The sequence below is a fragment of the Cyprinus carpio genome, chromosome A6, assembly GCF_018340385.1.
Source record: "Cyprinus carpio isolate SPL01 chromosome A6, ASM1834038v1, whole genome shotgun sequence".
NCBI lineage: Eukaryota > Metazoa > Chordata > Actinopteri > Cypriniformes > Cyprinidae > Cyprinus > Cyprinus carpio.
In genome coordinates, this window is record NC_056577.1 from 13,666,942 (window position 1) to 13,687,146 (window position 20,205).

Genomic DNA, 20,205 nt, shown 5'->3' on the forward strand with positions numbered 1-20,205 from the left:
TGTGTTTGCTTTAAGTGAAGTTGCAGAGTATTTGACAACAATGGATAAAAGGTCAAATATTTTGACTAGATGTGCCATATGAATATTAATATAGTACAGTCCAGTACAAAATATGTTATAGAAATAACAGAAATAACTAACAAGTAATATAAATATCTAAAGTTCTGTTGTGTTTTTTTAATATTGGAGAAATTTGTACAGTTAAAGATGATACACTAGAAGATTACATTTAATATTTTATACGATTATATACAACTACAATTATATGGGGAAAATATTTATTTGATCCTCTGCTGATTTTGTAAGTTTGCCCACTTACAAAGAAATGAAGGGTCTGTAATTTTTATGGTATACTTATGGTATACTATATTTATTTTAACATATAGAGACAGAATAACAAAAAAAAAATATTAAATGTAACATTATAACATATAACATTTTATAGAGGTTAGAAATTGATTAGCATTTCAGTGAGTGAAATAAGTATTTGATCCCCAAGCAAAACATGACTTAGTCCTTGGTGCAGAAACCCTTGTTGGCAAGGACAGAGGTAAGATGATTTTTGTAATTGGTAACCTGGTTTGCACACATCTCAGGAGGGATTTTGATCCACTCCTCTTTACAGATCCTCTCTAAATCTTTAAGGTTTCTTGGCTGTCGTTTGGCAGCTCGAAGTTTCAGCTCCCTCCACAAATTTTCTATAGGATTGAGGTCTGGAGACTGGTTAGGCCACTCCATGACCTTAATGTGCTTTTTCTTGAGCCACTCCTTTGTTTGCTTTGGCAGTATGTTTTGGGTTATTGTCGTGCTGGAAGACCCATCCATGACCCATCTTCAGTATTCTGGCTGAGGGAAGGAGGTTCTCGTCCAAGATTTTACAGTACATGACCCCGTTCATTTGCCCCTCAGTGCAGTGAAGTTGTCCTGTACCCTTAGCAGAAAAGCAGCCCCAAAGCATATTGTTTACACCTCCATGCTTGACTGTAGGGATGGTGTTCTTGGGGTCATAGTCAGCATTTCTCTCCCTCCAAACAGAGATTCGAGTTAATGCGAAAGATCTAAATTTTGGTCTCATCTGACCACAGCACTTTCTCCCAAGCCTTCTCTGAATCATTAAGATGTTCTTTGGCAAACTTTAAACAGGCCTGTACATGTGCCTTCTTGAGCAGGGGGACCATGTGGGCACTGCAGGATTTCAGTTCATTGTGGTGTAGTGTGTTACCAATGTTTTGCTTGGTGACTGTGGTCCAGACTACCTTAAGATCATTAACAAGCTCATCCCGTGTAGTTTGGGGCTGATCCCACACCTTTCTCGTGATCATTCTTACCCCATGAAGCAATATCTTGCACGGAGCTCCAGACTGAGGACAATTGATGGTTGTTTTATATTTCTTCCATTTCCAAATAATCGCGCCAACAGTTGTCTCCTTCTCACCAAGCTTCTTGCTGATGGTCTTGTAGCCCATTCAAGCCATTTGCAGATCTACAGTCTTGTCTCTGACATCCTTTGACAGCTCTTTGGTCTTGCCCATGGTGGTTGGAGAGGTTGGAATGGAATATACAGATTTTGTGGACAGGTGTCTTATACACCTAACAAGCTGACATTAGGAGTAACTTCTTGAAGTGGCAGGACTAATCTGTGTTCCACATGGGCACATAACCAATCTGTAGGAGCCAGAATTCTTGCTGGTTGATAGGGGATCAAATACTTATTTCACTCACTGAAATGCTAATCAATTTCTATCTTTTATATATTTTTTTCTGGATTTTTTGGTTTATAGTCTATCTCTGTCCGTTAAAATAAAAAATTTAATTTTTGAAAATAAACATACATAGATACACGTCCTTGAAAGTGCTTGAATTTATTTTGTGTAAGAAGTTTTTCTGGAAAAAAAAACCCATATTATTCCCTCTAGTCTGCTAATGTGTTATTTCGCCTAAACATCCTAGCCTATGCATACTAGCTTGATTTACGTTAGTTACGCGTATTTAGGCATTACCTTAAGTGTTTCCCGCATGAGGTGTTGTATGTTGCCATGGCATTCACACGCACAAGAAAATACTATGATGGTACCTCAATGTTTCACAGACACCGTGAAATTAATGTTGAATGCTTTACTTGTTAAGATAATGTAAACCCATGAGGCAAGAAAAACTTAAAAGCATATTTATATATCTTAAAACTTCTGGTTACATGAGCCTAAGCTCTTTTCAATAAAATCCATGCAAAAGTTAATATCAGATCATGTTAGAATACAGTATAGAATGTACTGAATATTCTTCAGTTTTATGCAAAACAGAAACACAAATTCAAATTATCAAATTATTATCAGATTATAGAAACATTATTATCAGATCTCTTTCAAATGGACAAAAATAAATGCAAAAAAATTAAAAATGCTTTATTGCATAGTTGTGTTTGACACATGAAAACTGTAACAACAACTGTAACATGATGTTACCTTGCTCTCACTTGAAATGTGTCCCCACATTAAGTCCTTGAATTTGAGGGTATTGGACCTGGAAAGTCCTTGAAAGTTAAGTTAACCAAGGTGAGGGAACCCTTATCTTGTATATTGTGATTGGAATGCACACATTTGTTTGAATCTGTCATTCCCATTTTAAACAATTTGTGTTGGGTTAAGTGTGTTATATGGACTTCATATTGGATTCATTGTATGTTAGTATTTTTGCTTAAAGTTAATGTATTTGAGCAAATTTGTTTACAAAAACATTTTTATGAAGCAAAATATTAATCATAGATGACTGGACGAGTCATGGAAATCATTTTCTTTTTTTTTTTTTTTTTTTTTTTTTTTTTTTTTTTTTTTTTTTTGGCCAAAATCTTCTAAAACTAGTTTTTGTAATGTTTATTCAGCACGTATTAGTCATCCTCAATGATTGGAATATTTTTCTGAGAAAATATTGATATGCAACTATAATTAATCAATCAGCATATCCTGTAGTTTATTTCAAAGCAACTGGTCAATGTTTAAGTGTTACATTTACATTACATTTAGTCATTTAGCAGGCACTTTTATCCAAAGCGACTTACAAATGAGGTCAATGGAAGCAATCAAAATCAACAAAAGAGCAATGATATACAAGTGCTATAACAAGTCTCAGTTAGCTTAAACACAGTACACGTAACAAGGGCTTTTAAATAATATAAATAAAAAGAAAACAGATAGAATAGAAAAAGAATAGGGCAAGCTAGTGTTAGAGGTCATTTTTTTTGCTTTTGTTAATTGTATAATAAATTAAAAGAAAACAGATAGAATACAAAAAGATAAAATAAGCTAGTTAGATTTTTTTTTTTTTTTTTTTAGAATAGAATTAGAATAGTGAGTGCTAAAGTTAGAGGGTCAAATAAAGATGGAATAGATGTGTTTTAATTCTTGAAGATGGCTAAGGACTCAGCTGCTCTGATTGAGTTGGACAGGTCATTCCACCAGGAGGGAACATTTAATTTAAAAGTCCGTAAAAGTGTCTTTGTGCTTCTTTGGGATGGCACAATCAAGCGACATTCACTTACAGAATGCAAGCTTCTAGAGGGCACATAAGTCTGAAGTAATGAATTTAGGTAAAGGGGTGCAGAGCCAGTGGTTATTTTGTAGGCAAACATCAATGCCTTGAATTTTATGCGAGCAGCTATTGGTAGTCAGTGCAAATTGATAAACAGAGGTGTGACTTGTATTCTTTTTGGCTCATTAAAAATTAATCTTGCTGCCGCGTTCTGGATTAATTGTAAAGGTTTGATAGAACTGGCTGGAAGACCTGCCAAGAGAGCATTGCAATAGTCCAGTCTGGACAGAACAAGAGCTTGAACAAGGAGTTGTACAGCATGTTCTGAAAGAAAGGGCCTGATCTTCTTGATGTTGAATAAAGCAAATCTGCAGGACTGGACAATTTTAGCAATGTGGTCTAAGAAAGTTAGCTGATCATCAATCATAACTCCAAGGTTTCTGGCTGTTTTTGAAGGAGTTATGGTTGATGTGCCTAACTGGATGGTGAAATTGTGATAAAACGATGGGTTTGCTGCAACCACAAGCAGTTCTGTCTTGGCAAGGTTGAGTTGAAGGTGATGGTCCTTAATCCAGCAAGAAATATCTGTAAGACAAGCTGAGATGCGAGCAGCTACCGTCGGATCATCAGGATGGAATGAGAGGTAGAGTTGAGTGTCATCAGCATAGCAGTGGTATGAAAAGCCATGTTTCTGAATGACAGAACCTAATGATGCCATGTAGACAGAGAAGAGAAGTGGTCCAAGAACTGAGCCCTGAGGCACCACAGTAGTTAGATGATGCGACTTGGGCACCTCACCTCTCCAAGATACTTTGAAGGACCTATCTGATAGGTGAGACTCAAACCACTGAAGTGCGGTTCCTGAGATGCCCTTTGTCAGTAGGGTTGACAGGAGGATCTGGTGGTTAACAGTGTCAAAAGCAGCGGATAGATCAAGCAAGATTAGTATTGAAGATTTGGATTCCACTCTTGCCAGTCTTAAGGCTTCAATAACTGAGAGCAAGGTAGTCTCAGTTGAATGTCCACTTCTGAAGCCAAATTGGTTGCTGTCAAGGAGGTTGTTCTGTGTGAGAAAGGCAAAGACTTGGTTCAACACAGCTCGTTCAAGTGTTTTTGCAATGAAAGGAAGAAGGGAAACTGGTCTGTAGTTCTCTAAAAGAGTTGGGTTGAGGGTGGGTTTCTTAAGTAGTGGAGTTATACGAGCCTGTCTAAATGTTAAGGGGAAAAACACCAGTGTGGAGGGATATGTTAATGATGTGAGTGAGTGGAAGTACAACTGCAGGAGAAATGGCTTGAAGGAGATGAGATGGAATAGGATCAAGCAGACAAGTAGTAGGATGATTAGAAAGGATGAGTTTGGAGACTTCTGCCTCAGGGAATGAAGAGAAGGATGTGAATGAGTGTATGTTTGCTGGTGAGATGTGCTTGACGGATTGTGGTGTGGAGGATTGTGCACTAATGTTTTTAATTTTATTCATAAAAAAAGGTGGCAAAGTCGTCAGCTATTAGAGTTGATGCAGGAGGGGGAGGAAAAAAAGGAGTGAGGAAAATGTTTTTAAAAAGCATGCGAGAGTTAGACTAATTGTTAATTTTGTTATGGTAGTATGTCCTATTAGCAGTGGAGACATTAGCAGAGAAGGAAGAGAGTAGTGACTGATACACATTAAGGTCAGTAAGTTAAGTTTTAAGAGTTGACAGCCTTTATCCAGATCATTACACTAGTGTGGTCTTTTAAATTCCAACTTAATGGTCAATTGACTGCTTGTATCTTTTTTTCTCATATACACATTTCTCCAGTGCTGATGCATGGAAAATGAGCAAGAGCTTTTAACGTTCCCTGGAGAAGTATGTTAAGCAATGGAATAATGTCATAGTACACTGATCTGCTATGGTTAAGAAAATATTTTGTCAGTGTTCTAAATTTCTAACTGCCTAATGGGTCCATTTCTTAGTGTTTTCTGAAGCTGTGGCAGGTTTTGACAGCACACCACTGCAGCCCTGTTGAATATTTCATGACCATCTGCAGAGAATTATGGCTCTGCTTACATTGGCCAATAAAAATCCAGAGCCCCGCCTTTTCCCATATTATACTCTAACTGCAGATTATTTGACGGTTGTTGATTTATCTTATCTGCAAAATTTTAATTAGATTACTACAAATTTTTGTTGAAATTGCTTGAGATCAGCATTTAGGTGAAGTGTCTCTCAGAGTGAGGGTCAGAAGACTGCTTATTAGCTTTCAGATCATTGAACATCTGCTCTCCATAACTGCTGTTATTGTGTGAATGAGGAAAAGTGCACAAAGAGAGAGCAAGTTGGAGGAGGTGTCTCTGGAGACTGTTCATGAAGCGCTTTGGATTGTGCGTGTGTTAAGATGGCAGACACACTGTGCATGCAAATGATAAGGGGCTCCACTCTCACGCAGCACCATAGAGAAAGCACTCACTCTTTCTGCATCACAAATATGCTTATCTGACTAGTGGGCTCTTGATGTTTACACTCACCTGATACATAAGCTCAAGCACAGTTACGCTTGTCCAATGGATAGGATATTGATGTTAACACACACACACATGGCAGATGCACCCAGTCTCATAATGAGGTGCGAATGGCTTCACAGTATAATTGAAGGAATGTGTCTTGATCACCTGAATGGTGCAGAGCAGGATCAACTAGTGACAGAAATGAGGGGTGGCATGCTGCAGATGATGAAAATGCATGAAAATTGGGAGACAAAAAAAAATAAAAAAGAGTGATAATGTCAGCTGCAGTTGCTGGTTCACTCCAGGGACAGGAGAGAAAATGTCAGATTGAAATCAACGTGTTCCCACAGCTGGTTCCTGCTTATGAAAACACATCATTTCCGGAGCAGTCAATGACATCCTGATAACAGTAATGACAGCTTCTAATAAAAGATGGATGAGATCTGCTTGCTTAATATTGTGTAAATCGATAGTTCTGCTTTTATTGGTACAGGGAGGTGAAGTAATTAGAGACCTTAATGACTGTACAGGATATTCAGTTTAATCTGTTTCTTTTCTTGGATGTATCGACAAAATCATAAACAGTTTACCTTAATCTGTCCTGTACAAACTGGTATGACTAAATAAAAGAGAGATGGCTTCGGTATTTGTTTATTCCCTATAAAATTAAAATTTATACTGATGTAATGAAAGTACCATAATATTGCTATGTTTTCTTAATGTGTTATTCATGGCAATACCTTGGTATTCTTGTAAGTACAATTTAACTGTCATTGTATATAAAAATCTTAATCATTCAGTACCATATAAAAGTAGCACTGTATTTTGATAGTGTCACTGTATACCAGGTTCCCAACAGTACCTTTTTGAAAGGAATGTCTATAGGGAGGATCTGAACTCCAATTTAAATCTCTGGTTGTGTTTCCACAGAAATCCTTATTGAATGCACCGCATGCATAATTCCTTTATTTAAAATGAAACTAACAAAATGTGTTGAAATGTGATTTCTCTTTTCAGGAGTGTCTTTTAACAGTGTATATACTCAGATTTGGAGGGTGTTACTGCATCTTGCAGCTGATCCATTTCCAGACGTCTCTGATTTGGCCATGAAGGTTCTCAACAGCATCGCATACAAGGTACAGACATTCCTGGGAGCCTATTTACATTTGCCCCATTTCACTGTGCTCACATATTTATATCTGCTATTTCTGCTTGTATGTATATATTTATATATTTAGTGTTGTTTAATTTTTTTAAAGTGTTTCAGATCTAGAACATTTTGTGCTGCAAATATGGTAGAATAGAACATTGTTAGTGTGAAAAGTTTCTTAAAGAAATATTCCGGGTTCAATACATGGTAGAATCAGTCAACAGCATTTGTAGTGTTATAATTCAACTCGTCCCTCATTAAAAAAGTGAGCCACTTACATTGAAAGTTCATTGGAACATTAATAAACATTAAAATACATGATTAAAACAGAGGAATTGATAAATGTAATTTTAGAAAATTATAAACATTATTCTGCTTTTTAATGTTCCAAATATTGGTTTAGTAATAACAATTGGTAATAATAACAGTGATATTATAATATTTAATCTCTGTAATTATTCATCATATAATTACTAGCCAGTATTTAAGATTACTAGCCATTAATCTAGTACTGGCCAATATTTCAGATTAGTATGCATTTAAAGAAGTGTGCATTATGCCATAATGATATAAAAAGGTAGATTGTGAATGGGAGAATTATGAGTATGGAGATAGCATATTTACTTTGTCACTATTGTGACTGGATTAATGTCATAAAAGGTTTGAAAATTATATTTAATAATTCGCTAATGCCAAAAAAGTCCATGAATTAAGTAATTGTTCTTCACTTTTTATTAAATATGTTAAATCATTGTAAGAATATTTTGTTTTGTTTGTTTTGTTTCCATGATTAAAAAAGAAACAATGATCAATTTTAAACAAATTTAACTTAAACAATGGAACTAAAATGCAGTTGCAAATTAATAAAACACCCCCATGTTTCAACTAAAACAAATGAGTAATAAGGCATGCTAGTGAGCTGATATCTTTTTACCAAATAATTATTATAATTTCTAGCATTTAAAAGTAATAAGTAATGTGGCAATACTGACATTTAGAATAGCCTATAAATCCATATATTAAATAGGTTACCACTTTTAATGGTCCACTGAATAAACCACATTTTCTTTATTTTACAGCAAGAATAATATAACAAAGGATTCAGTAATATAAATAATACAGCACACCTGTTGAATGTGTAAAAATCTAAAATGCAGTGTAGAACTGTGTAGCATACAATAAAACTTAATCACAGGCTCACAGTCTTGACATTTACTATGCTGCTTAAATTCTTTCTAAATAACAAACGCACATAAGTTCACAAGTACTATAACTGCTTCTGTGAATATGAATTAATTTAACAGCGTCTTTCTTAGATTATCCACCTACTGCAACAATCAGATCAGGTCCACTGGCCAGGCAAAGCTAACTGCTACTTGCAAAAATACGCTTTGATATGTTAACCTGATAACTTGTTGAAGTCTGTGGTTAAAGTGCCACTTAGCGGTCAATAACTGCAAATGCATTTTGTAATTGCGGCAGCAGTGGTACCCATGGCAGTAAAAAGCTCATTATGGTTGAGTACCGGTGTTAAAATTTGATAACATTTTTTAAGATAAATTTTGTATTTGATCTTAATGATGCTCTTAGGATGGCACACTTGGCTTTGCACAAAAGGCTGTAAAGGAAGGGTTGTACGGAATGCTCTTATATACAGATAGTTTGGGAGTGTTTTATGCAAAAGAATAACATTGTGCACACGTCTGCTCATTTAGAATGCTCCAAATTTACTAACATTAGAATGAGATTACAAAAAAATTCATGTGCTTACATGCATTTTGTGAATTAGGCAGAAAGTTTTCTTGAGAAGTTTGAATGTGTATAAATACAAATAATCTAGGCAATTATTAGTGAATGAGACCCAGTGTTTTTAAGATTATTCACATTTCTCTATTCTATGTAATGAAAGTGGATGAATGCAGTGAATTTGATCAAGGAAGCACTTGTAGTAAATCTAATTCTGCATATGAATGTCATTGAGTTTCTTTATTACCAACTGATACATTGTGTATTTGGTTTAATGAAATGTTTATGCAGTTTAAGGTTCAAAAAACACATTATTTTCCACATACTGTACATTATTGTTTCCCTCTATGCCCCGCCTTTCTGAAACGCATCATTTTTTACAAAGCTCAACGGTCTGAAAAGTGAGGTGTGCTCTGATTTGCCGCTTATCCAGTGCATTGTGATTGGCCGAATGCCTCAAGCGTGTTACGGAGATGTTACGCCCCTTGCCATACTGTGATGCGTGTCTCGGTCAGAACACCGCACAGCAAGAAAAAACAATAGAACCCATTACAAACGAGGCATTTGTTGCATCCAGTGGGGACATAATTTTTTTTTACATAAAACCATGTCTGCATTTGTGATTGGAGAAATGACAAACAACAAGCAGTTCTCAATTCCAGTCCTCACACCCGCCAGCTCTGCATATTTTGCATGTCTCTCTTTGTTAACACACTTAATTCAGATAATCAGCTCATTAGAAGTGAGCTCCGTGCATGAACTGTGTTCCCATTGACATGGTCCCTAGACAGTGTTCATTGCTCCCTAGTCCTTGAACAGGGGAAATCTGTTTAAGTTTACTTCACTTCGGAACATTCATTCACGGATTTGCGGTGCGCAGCGTCTTCACATACGGACAAGTGTGACATCATATACCTCTGTAAATAAATACAAATTAAATTCCCGTCTCGCACCCTTCAATGCACTTTGAATGGAACATATATGTTCGCTTCGAACTGGAATCATGGCGGAATATCCTGTGATGCACTTTGCAGTGCACTTATATTTGAATAGAACAAATGTCTGAAGCCATAAGAGAAACATACAAAATGTGCAGAGCGAGGGGCACGAGGACTGGAATTGAGAACCGCTGCTCTACACTACACAAAAAATCCTTTACACATTTAAACGTACAGACTGTGAGTCAGAACAGCCGGCATTGTAGTCTTCTCTCTCACGATCAGGAAACAGTCCTCCATAAAATGTGCTGCACACATCTGAATATTTGGGTTGAATTGTTCTGGAACAGTGTTGTTAATACAACTTAACCACTGATTTCTAGTTGTGTCCTCTTTTGGAAGGCCAAACAAAGTATTTTTGCTTTTGCAACGAAACAGCATCTCCTCGACATGGCGCCGGCGGCAACAGCAAGAATCAAAGGTTACGCCTTTTTTCTTTGTGTGAACACTTGGGCGGCGTTATGCAAATCTTCCCACATCGTGACGTGGACATGTGGGGGCGTGTTTAAACAAGGTGTTTTAGGAGGGCATGGACGAGTCTTAACTTTTATAAAGAATATCTAATTGCGTTTGAGACTTTAGTCTTTTGCAAATTTAGGGATCTTATCTATTCACGAACAGCTTGTAACACTCCAAAGAGAAAGGAAAACTTGAAATTGCATCATATGACCCCTTTAAATATTTCACATACTTTTGAAAATCCAGCATTTAGTTGATCCTGATAAGCACTCATTGCCACAGTTATAAACATATGACGGTTTTCTTCTTCCAAGAGGGGGTTTGGGCTCAACGTATATTTGTTTCCAGGTGGAATGTTAATCTCCCAGAAATCCTGTATATTTCAACCAATCTGATGACGACTTTGAAACTGCTGAAGTGTTTTCAATTTTGTGTGCCATATGCATCAGACATTCAGCCAACGGTCCCTGGGCATGAAGTCTGAGGCTGAGACTAACTAGTCCCTACCCTCATGTTGCACAGTGTTAGCGTTTAACACTCTGAGCACTACACTATTCCACTCACCGACTATTTAACTTCCATATGCTGCACTGTCTGTATAACTAACTATAGACACTGCTAACTTTACTACATTTTCAGTTGCTGTTTTCTAAATAGTGCAACTTGTCCAGTGACAAGTTCACATTGTTGCCTTTAATATTAAGAAAGCAGAGGGAACATTCTTTGTTCCCTTTGTTCCCTGTTAAAAAAACCAGCATATGCTGGTTAGAAATGTTTTGACGCTGAGTTGATGGTTTATGCTGCTCCTTTGCTGGTTTATGCTGGTCATGTGCTGGCAAAGGACCAGCATAAACCAGCAAAGGACCAGCATGAGCCAGCAAAGGACCAGCATAAACCTGCATCCCAGCGTATAAACATACCCAACCAGCAAATGCTGTTTTTTGCAGCAGGGTTGTCTGATTTATTCTAGTCAATTGTTTTGTCCAGTTCTCTCTCTCTCATATGTTTCATTGCTAAGTCTAATTCATTATTGGTTTGTTCAAAATGTAAATTAAAAGATAAAATTCATGTGAATATTTTGTTAGTTTGCTCATTGCTATGTATTCGACACAGGTTGTCTTTTATTTTGTTTTGTTTTTTCAGTATAAATGTATAAATCTGAGGCTTGTTTTTATCCTAGTGACTATAAATCAGCACTTTTATATTGTACTATTTTGATTGAAATTTGCTGTGTTGTGTACTAAACTGGCAGATCTTCAGTGTACTGTAGTTAGCTTTTCTCCCTTAGTATCTTGGTAACAAATTCTTTTCTCAAAAGAGTATCTTTAACTGCTTCAAATTATGAGTAGCTAGTAGCTTAGCAAACTACATTTTCAAAGCACTTCCTCATAATTACATTGCTCAAGGGTTTTTAGAAGTTCAGCTTAACTGCTAACTTAAAACAGTGGCAAGCTTTATATACCCACATGTTTTGGTTTTTGATTTTGGTTTTCTGTTCATTTGAGTTCATGTAAGTTTATATAAATGTTGAGGTAAACATTTTTTACAATTTACGCTCATGATTTTGCCATATGCAGCACCTTACAACTGGCTTCATATGTGGTTCACAGAGCTCTGTGAGGCTTCATTAATCAATAGATTTGTCATTATAAATCTTTTTAGTTGGGGTTTTTGATTTCTGGAAAATACTCTCATTTTGACATCATCTAGCATAAGCAAGATGCAGAGAAACTTCAGAAAACACACAGTTACTGCAGACTGATTCACCTTTCTCCTTTACTAAAAATATTTTTTTCCATCTTGTGTTCACCATACTATTTTTAATTTGAAGCTTGAAATTGTTGGTATAATCCCCTCTTGTGGCCAGAGGAGAACTGGCCACTGACCGAGTCTGGTTCTCCCATTGTTTTTTCTATATTTCTGTCACCGATGGACTTTTGGTTCCTTGTCACTGTCGCCTTTGGCTTGTTTAGTTGGAGACACTTGACTGATTGCACAGACACATTGGAAGAGAGCTGAATTGGATGATGACATCAATAAATTATCAATGAACTGACTTTAGCTGAAAAATGACTCTTTGTTATGGTCCATTTGCATTATTGACAAACTATTTTCCTGTTTGACACTGTAAAGCTGCTTTGACACAATCAGTATTATATAAAGCACTATACAAGTAAAGGTGACTTGACTTGACCCTGTTACAGAGTTCAAAATGTAGAGAGGAGAGGTAGCCAGTTCCTAAAATCCTCTGACAGACTATGAGACATTCTTGCTTGATTTCTCAGGTCTGCTTGCATCATGTCTACATCAGCTTGAGTCTGAGTACAACAAAATAACTATCACTGGAATTTAGGTTTAAAGCAGAGGTTTGAAGTGTTGCAAATGCTGATTAATGTTGAAAAGTCTCTAAACCATGATTGCAGAACTTTCAAAGGTTGTTTAAATTTCCAATAATCAGACTTGTTTTGTCTTTGACCTTTCTTAAGTTCCTGAGCAGCAGGTGACAATGAGTCATGCTGACATATGTGCTGTGATGGATAGACCTGCTGAGTCCAGTCAGTGCAAAATAACACACACACTCTATCAGAGGCTGTTATGTTCTAACTTACCTAGACATTTACCCATGCTAGCACTAAAAGTACAGTATAACTCCACTGGTGAAAGGAAGGTGCATCTCCTTAAAGGGATACTCCACCCCAAAATGAAAATTTTGTCATTAATCACTTACTCCCATGTCGTTCCAAACTGTAAAGCTTTGTTCATCTTTGGAACACAATTTAAGATATTTTAGATGAAAACCGGGAAGCTTGTGACTGTCCCATATACTGCTGAGTAAAATACACTGTCAAGGTCCAGAAAAGTATGACAGACATTGTCAGAATAGTTCATGTGCCATCAGTGGTTCAACCGTAACGTTATGTAGCGACGAGAATACTTTTTGTACGCGAATAAAACAAAAATAACAACTTTATTCTACAATTTATCTCCTCTGTGTCTCTCCACATCAGCGTAGTACCATTTTGGAGAATATGAGCTGAACGCAGGCAGCTTATGCTCTTCTGTGTCAGCCGCGCCACAAGGATGGGCTGTTTTCTTTCAAATCAAAGCGTAATCAAAGCGCGGCTGACATTTTGGGGTGGAGTATCCCTTTAAGTATGTAGAAAGACAATTCACCACCACCGAAAGTAATATACTACTACTACAATACAAAATTGCATCTTGTAAGTACAAATCACACTAAAAAAAAATAAATAAATAAAAACACTAGAAATGATAAATCGTTCAGGCACTTTTTGCAATTTTTTGAACTAGGACCAATTGCATAATATTTAGGACAGCAGTGTATTCAATTAATATTTTGTAACTTTAATGATCTAGGATCTGATTTTTCATGTCGACACTTCAAGTATATATTAATTCAATCCCACATGAGAATCCAATAAGATGAGCTTATATTTTGTTTTTCACTAATTATTTACAGTGTGGAGGCAGAGTGTTTAATGGTACTCCAGCCCCTTGCCACTGTGATACCTCTGCTTTTATACTTCTACATTATTTCTTGGATTTAAATAATACAACAGATTTGGAATTAGAGGAAAAACATAACAGCAGCAACTATAAAATTATGAAATAAAAAGTAGCATTTTAGGGCATCAAAGGTATGCTCACGACACATGGCTTTTCTAAAAGATAAGCATCTTAAATACCAAAATGCATTGTGACAAGCTACTTGAAAAAATAACAAATGTGTAATAAAAATTAATCATTGTAAATAATATTTTTAATGTGTGAAGCATTTTTTTTATTTTTTAAGTATCAAGCTGCTGGCTTATCAACATTGTAGCAGCAAACTCTATTGAATCCAGTTTTAAGTTGTTGCTTGTAAGGACTTCAACTACAGAACATATGGAAGTTTTGCTTTGACACTTTTATTGTAGATCGCCTCAAGCCACTGTGGTGCATAATATCAGTGGACACTTGTAGCAAGGCAAGTCGCTAGATTTTGGAATATAGCTGGTGTCTCACTTTTATGGGGATTGTAACTAAGAACATAAATAAATGTATTTATTTTTATCTGATTTATTTGGTCTTATGTATCTATCTCTCCTCCTGTCCCTATCATTGATTATTGTTTATATTTCAGTGACCCACATCATATCTTTTCGTTATCTGTTTTTTTAGTTTTTAATTTAATGAATCTGTGGGACACAAACACAAGCGTTTTGATGTTTGATCTGCAGCCCAAACACAGAATACTGTAACTTTATTTCCGTCTACTCAATCAAGATGAATCTACCTCTCTTTCGCATCCCAGCAGGTTTTAGCATATAAATCAGATTAGACCATCTCTCCAGATGGCGATGAGAGGATGGGATTGTTAACTAGATTTAGATGAAGCAGATAAGTCAACTTCCTATGTTTTTATAAACAGTATATTTTCAAATTTTTATCCTTTTAGGCTGCGATTAAAGTTATGAGGAAAAGTTTTGCTGTTGCTTTTGTCTTTAGGACTGTAGCTCAAACAGAGATGAATTCTCTGTATTTGCATACATTAACTGTATAGCATTTTACTTACAGTCCTACAGGGCCACCAGAAAGTATTTTTTAGCACTTAGGTACAAAACTTTAAAATGGCACAGTAGTCACTGCTGGTACTGGTAGATGGTAAATTTAGACTGTTAATGTAGGTTCTCCTTAAATTTTTGCTGCTTTTAATACACTCAGGACTATGTTATGCACAGTTTTAGACGTTTACATTTTTGTAATACATCTGCCTTCTACCACTTCTTCTTACATCAGGCCACCATGAATGCTCGTACACAGAGGATTCTGGACTCAGGTTCTCTGACCCAGTCAGCACCTGCCAGTCCAACCAGCAAAGGAACACTCATACATCAAGCAGGGTGAGTTGAGTTATACATACATGTATTTAATTTTAGACCACATAGTTTTTTTTTTTTTTTGAATAACTGGTGACTAAGCAGAATGTAATAGCTTGTGCATCTCCCTTATTTTGCTCTCTTTTGCATTTATTAAGCAACATCCTGCTCTTTTTGGAATATATTTATTGGCTGTGCTTGGCTATTGCTGTTGACTTTATTTTAACATGCAGCATTGCAGTGCATGCTGGCCCTGTTTTTTTGCAGCGCATTAATCTGTGTGTTATGGCCATGCTTCTTGGTGTTGTAGTGCTTCCCACAGATCCAAACCCTCTTCATCTCCCTCCAGCGGATCTCCACCTATGCCTGGTGCCTCCAGCTCCAGCCTCACCAATGAAGTGCCCAAACCACCAGTTCGAGAGGGGCTGCCCACTCGGCCACCATACACACCAACTCTGGGTGGTCAGGCACCCCACTCGCAGCAGTTCCCACGCACCAGGAAGATGTTTGACAAGGGCCCTGATCAGGTACAACAGTGATATTGGTTTCCAACAGATCTATCCACAAACAGCTTTACTGTCTATTTGACATGTCAGATGATTCAGGAAAACTGTATTTTGCTTCCATGTGGTTTTCTTATTTTGTTGCACAGACGCAGAATTAAACCACAAACAGTGTTACCACTCATTGCCCAGTGTCCAAGGCCTTGGATGCCTTCAGTGTTAATTTTATGTAGAGCTTGTTGTTTTTAATGTCATGTAATAAGCAGGATAAATCACAGTCAGTAGGTCATAGTACAAGACCTGATCACAGAGCTTTTGCCGATTCAGATGCCTGTTGTCATTTGTCTGTGTATTTCTCAGACTGCCGAGGATGGAGATGAGGCAGCCGCTCACAGGAGCTTCATCAGTGTGAGTCTGCAGACGGGTCTTTGCGACTGGAGTGCAAAATACTTTGCTCAGCCCGTCATGAAGGTGAGTGCTGCACAGATCAGAGGTCAGAACTAATTAATTTACTTCTATACAATACAGAGGCGAATACAGAGGAAAATTCAGAGCCTGGCAGGAGAGTGTAACCAGAAAACAGCCCTCATTTTCAATGAGTACTTGAGATTTGGAACACACCAAACTGGGCTAAGTTGGACTGGGCAGGGTGTAGAGTCTCCGCCTGGGAATTACAGGACTGGGCAGGGTACAGGAACACGCAGAGCAGATTTGATGGGGTTAAACCAAATAAGATTAGGCAAAAAAAAAAGACTAGAGAGCTTGATTGGTTGGCAGGATACACTAAAATGCTCTGGCAATAGGAACAGAGAATACAGAAATAAGGACATTGCGCAAAACAATCTGAAAAGGCATATGGGGAGCAGGTTTAGCAAAACAGCAAAAAAAAACAGCAAAAAAAAACATGAACTAGTCAAGAGCTAAACAAGAGGTGTGGTAAAATGAAAAAAGAGGCAGAGCAAGGGCATGGCAGACATACAGTAAAGACAAAACTATGATAAAGAATCAAATCTCTTGGCTGAGTAGAGGGACCTGGAAACAATCTCGCCAACTGAGATGATGGAACTAGGAATGGCTCTTTGGCCAAAAATGGAATAGACAAGTGCTTCAGGGATGACCTCCTTAGTCATACCAAAATAGGCAGATTTGGAATTGACTTTTTGGGCTAAGTTGAGGGGCCATGAAAGACCCACTCTTGCTGAGACGAGTAAACTGGGAAAGGCCTTCTTGGCCCTGATGGAAACTCCATCAACAACAAACTGACTGTTATTAATAACACATTCTCCCATGTCCACAGAAATTACCATGATCATATAGTAAAAAAGAATGGGAAAGGAGACACTTTAGGGAGATTCACATTTTGCTCACCTCTGGGGAATAGAACAGTTGATTATATGATAACAGACATAGATCCTTCATCTCTCAGATCATTCACTGTTAGAGAACTAACCCCTCTGTCTGATCACAGTCAAATCACTGTGTATCTCAAAAAGACAGAAAATAACATTAACACAAAGCCCAGTAAAATGTACAACATCGGGGCTGAAAACAGTGCTGAAGAATATCAGAAAGCACTTAGCAGCCAAAAAATACAAGCGCTGATCGATAACTTTCTAAATAACACCTATGCTCACACTAATAATTGGAACAATCTGAAAAAAAAAAAACTGATCACGAAGAATCGGCAATCCAAAATGGAGAAATATGGGAAATTTGGAAAATAATTTCCAAACATTGTTTAATAAAGTACAAACAGACACAAACTGTAAACAAAATCAAACAATCAACCAATTGGGAAAACTAGAATTAGCAAAGATAACCAAAACCCATTACATTTCATATTAATTGATAAATAACTTAAAGAAAAAAATTAAAAACCTCCAACTCAAAAAAGCATCTGGACCTGATGGGATATTAAATGAAATGATAAAACACACAAGCAGTAAATTTCAGTTGGCCATTCTAAAACTATTCAATGTGATTCTGAATGTAGGTTACTTCCCTTACATCTGGAATCAAGGCTTGATAACACCAATCTTTAAAAACTGAGATAAATTTCATCCTAACAACTACAGAGGCATCTATGTGAGCAGCAACCTGGGAAAGTTATTTTGTAGCATAATAAATGCTCGACTATTAGACTTCTTCACCACACACAATGTACTAAGCAGAAGTCAAATTGGATTTTTACCAAATTACCGTACATCTGACCACATCTATACATTACATACTCTAATTGAAAAACATGTTAACCAAGATAAAGGTAAAATATATTCATGCTTTATCGAATTTAAAAAAATATATATTTATAAAATATAAATTATATTTATTATATTTATATTTATAAGGAATATTTTACAAACTTACTGAAAGTGGCATAGGAGGTTAAACCTATGACCTTATCAAATCAATGTACACTGAAATTAAATGTGGTGTAAAAATCGGCATCAAACATATGAGGTATCTTTCCCAGGAGTGTGGCATGAGGCAGGGCTGCTGCTTAAGCCCAACATTATTTAAAATTTACATCAATGAACTGGCGAGCAGTCTGGAGCGATCTGCAGCCACTGGCCTCACCCTACACAACTCACAGATCAAATGTCTGCTGTATGCAGATGATCTGGTTCTGCTGTCTCCCACTCAACATGGTTTACAACAGAACCTGGACCTGCTAGAACAATACTGCCAGACCTGGGCCCTGACAGTCAAACTGAAGAAAACAAAAATCATGATCTTTCAGAAAAGATCCAGATCCCAGGGAACACAAAACACACATATACATTAGGCACAAACCAGATAACACACACATCACACTACAACTATCTGGGTTTGAAAATCACATCCACAGGAAACTTTAATCATGCTGTGAATGAACTGAGAGATAAAGCACCCAGGGCCTTCTCCGCCATAAAACGGAAATGTCCTATAGAAATCCCTATTAGAATTTGAATGAAAATATTAGAATCAGTAATTGAGCCTATTGCCCTCTATGGCAGTGAGGTGTGGGGTCCACTCTCAAATCCAAATTAAGATTACACCAAATGGGAAAAACATCCAATTGTGACCCTGCATTCAAAAATCTGTAAAAAATATATTACACGTGCACCGGCACACAACAATAACGCATGCAGGGCAGAATTAGGCAAATATCCTCTAATCATAAAGATACAAAAAAGGGCAATTCAATTCTGGAAACATCTGAAACTCAGTGACCACCAATCCTGCAACACCAAGAGATGAGCAAAGAAAGCAAGCCCCTCCCTCAGCTGATCCAGAGCTTCAGTCCTGATGCTTCACTAACATCTACTGATGCTCTGAATCACAACATCAGAATGAATCAGATTACTGCACAACTCAAACAGAACTGCATCACTCACTGGCAAACCCAAACACAACAACAGAGTAAAATGCAATGCTATTTGGCTCTACAGAGAGAGTACACTATGGCAGGGTATCTGTACACAGTGTCAGATAAGAAACTGAGAAGCAGGCTGACCAGATACAGACTCAGCAGACACAAGCTGATGATAGAGAAAACCCTTTCTGCCTGTTCCCACCCAAACTAGAGCTTCCAAACGTCATTGTCCCCAAAGGGGACACCTCACACACAAATAAAACTGCTGCTGCTTCAGTAATCAGTGTGCAGTATTTAAAAAATATGTGTGTTTGGCTGCTTTGATGCTGATCTTTGCAATAGGTCTGTGCTATGCAATTCTTTCTATACATTCTTTCAACTGTGAATTTAGAATTTATATGTGTGCTTATAATCAGCACACACTAACAAAAGTTAGTGTGGGCATGTTCCATGGTGTACTATGTAAATACCATGATGTATAAAAATGGTAATCATTCCAGGACCATGGTAAAATCAACCAATAACGCAACTACTATACAGCACCGCCACAGTACTTCAGTAAAGAAGGTCATTATTTATCAGCTGTTTGTTTTTATCATGTACAAGTATTGTTCTTTGTCTTTAAGCAGAGACATGGGTGTTGTGTGTGTGTGTGTGTGTGTGTGTGTGTGTGTGTGTGTGTGTGTGTGTGTGTGTGTGTGTGTGTGTGTGTGTGTGTGTGTGTGTGTGTGTGCATGTGCATTTTTGTGTCCAGTCCTGAGGCAGTAAATGCATCCCATCAGTATGTGATCAGTGAGAAACACACACAGCCTATGGCACAGAACTGTGAGTAATACCTCATGTTGACTGCAAGAGAACAAGACCCATTAATAATCAATAATGTGTTGGAAACAAAACAACATAAAATATCAAGAAAGGAGCATACACAATCTAGTATAATTATGTATAATGTTTAGTTCCAGTCCTTGATTCTGATTGGTCAACAGCAGTGTTTTAATCCTGTTTAAACACAGTTGTGACCACTTCACCCAAAGGTTCTGTGTATCACTGTGCAACACCCTTAGCAGCATAATCAATATCGTCAAAACTGTTTGATGTATTATGTA

General features: G+C 37.1%; 1 protein-coding gene across 7 annotated transcripts in view; it reads left to right on the top strand.

The window, feature by feature from the left end:
* LOC109080016 (regulatory-associated protein of mTOR) overlaps positions 1–20,205 on the top strand; it is a 229,024-nt gene that overhangs the window by 177,399 nt on the left and 31,420 nt on the right. For 4 of the 7 annotated variants that reach the window (XM_042758119.1, XM_042758118.1, XM_042758121.1 and 1 more), the window contains 4 exons: positions 7,026–7,144; positions 15,162–15,265; positions 15,552–15,768; positions 16,105–16,215. In XM_042758119.1, the coding sequence (XP_042614053.1) occupies positions 7,026–7,144; positions 15,162–15,265; positions 15,552–15,768; positions 16,105–16,215 (551 nt within the window). The remainder of the gene's footprint in view (positions 1–7,025; positions 7,145–15,161; positions 15,266–15,551; positions 15,769–16,104; positions 16,216–20,205) is intronic. The other 3 variants (XM_042758120.1, XM_042758122.1, XM_042758124.1) reach the window with 1 other exon arrangement.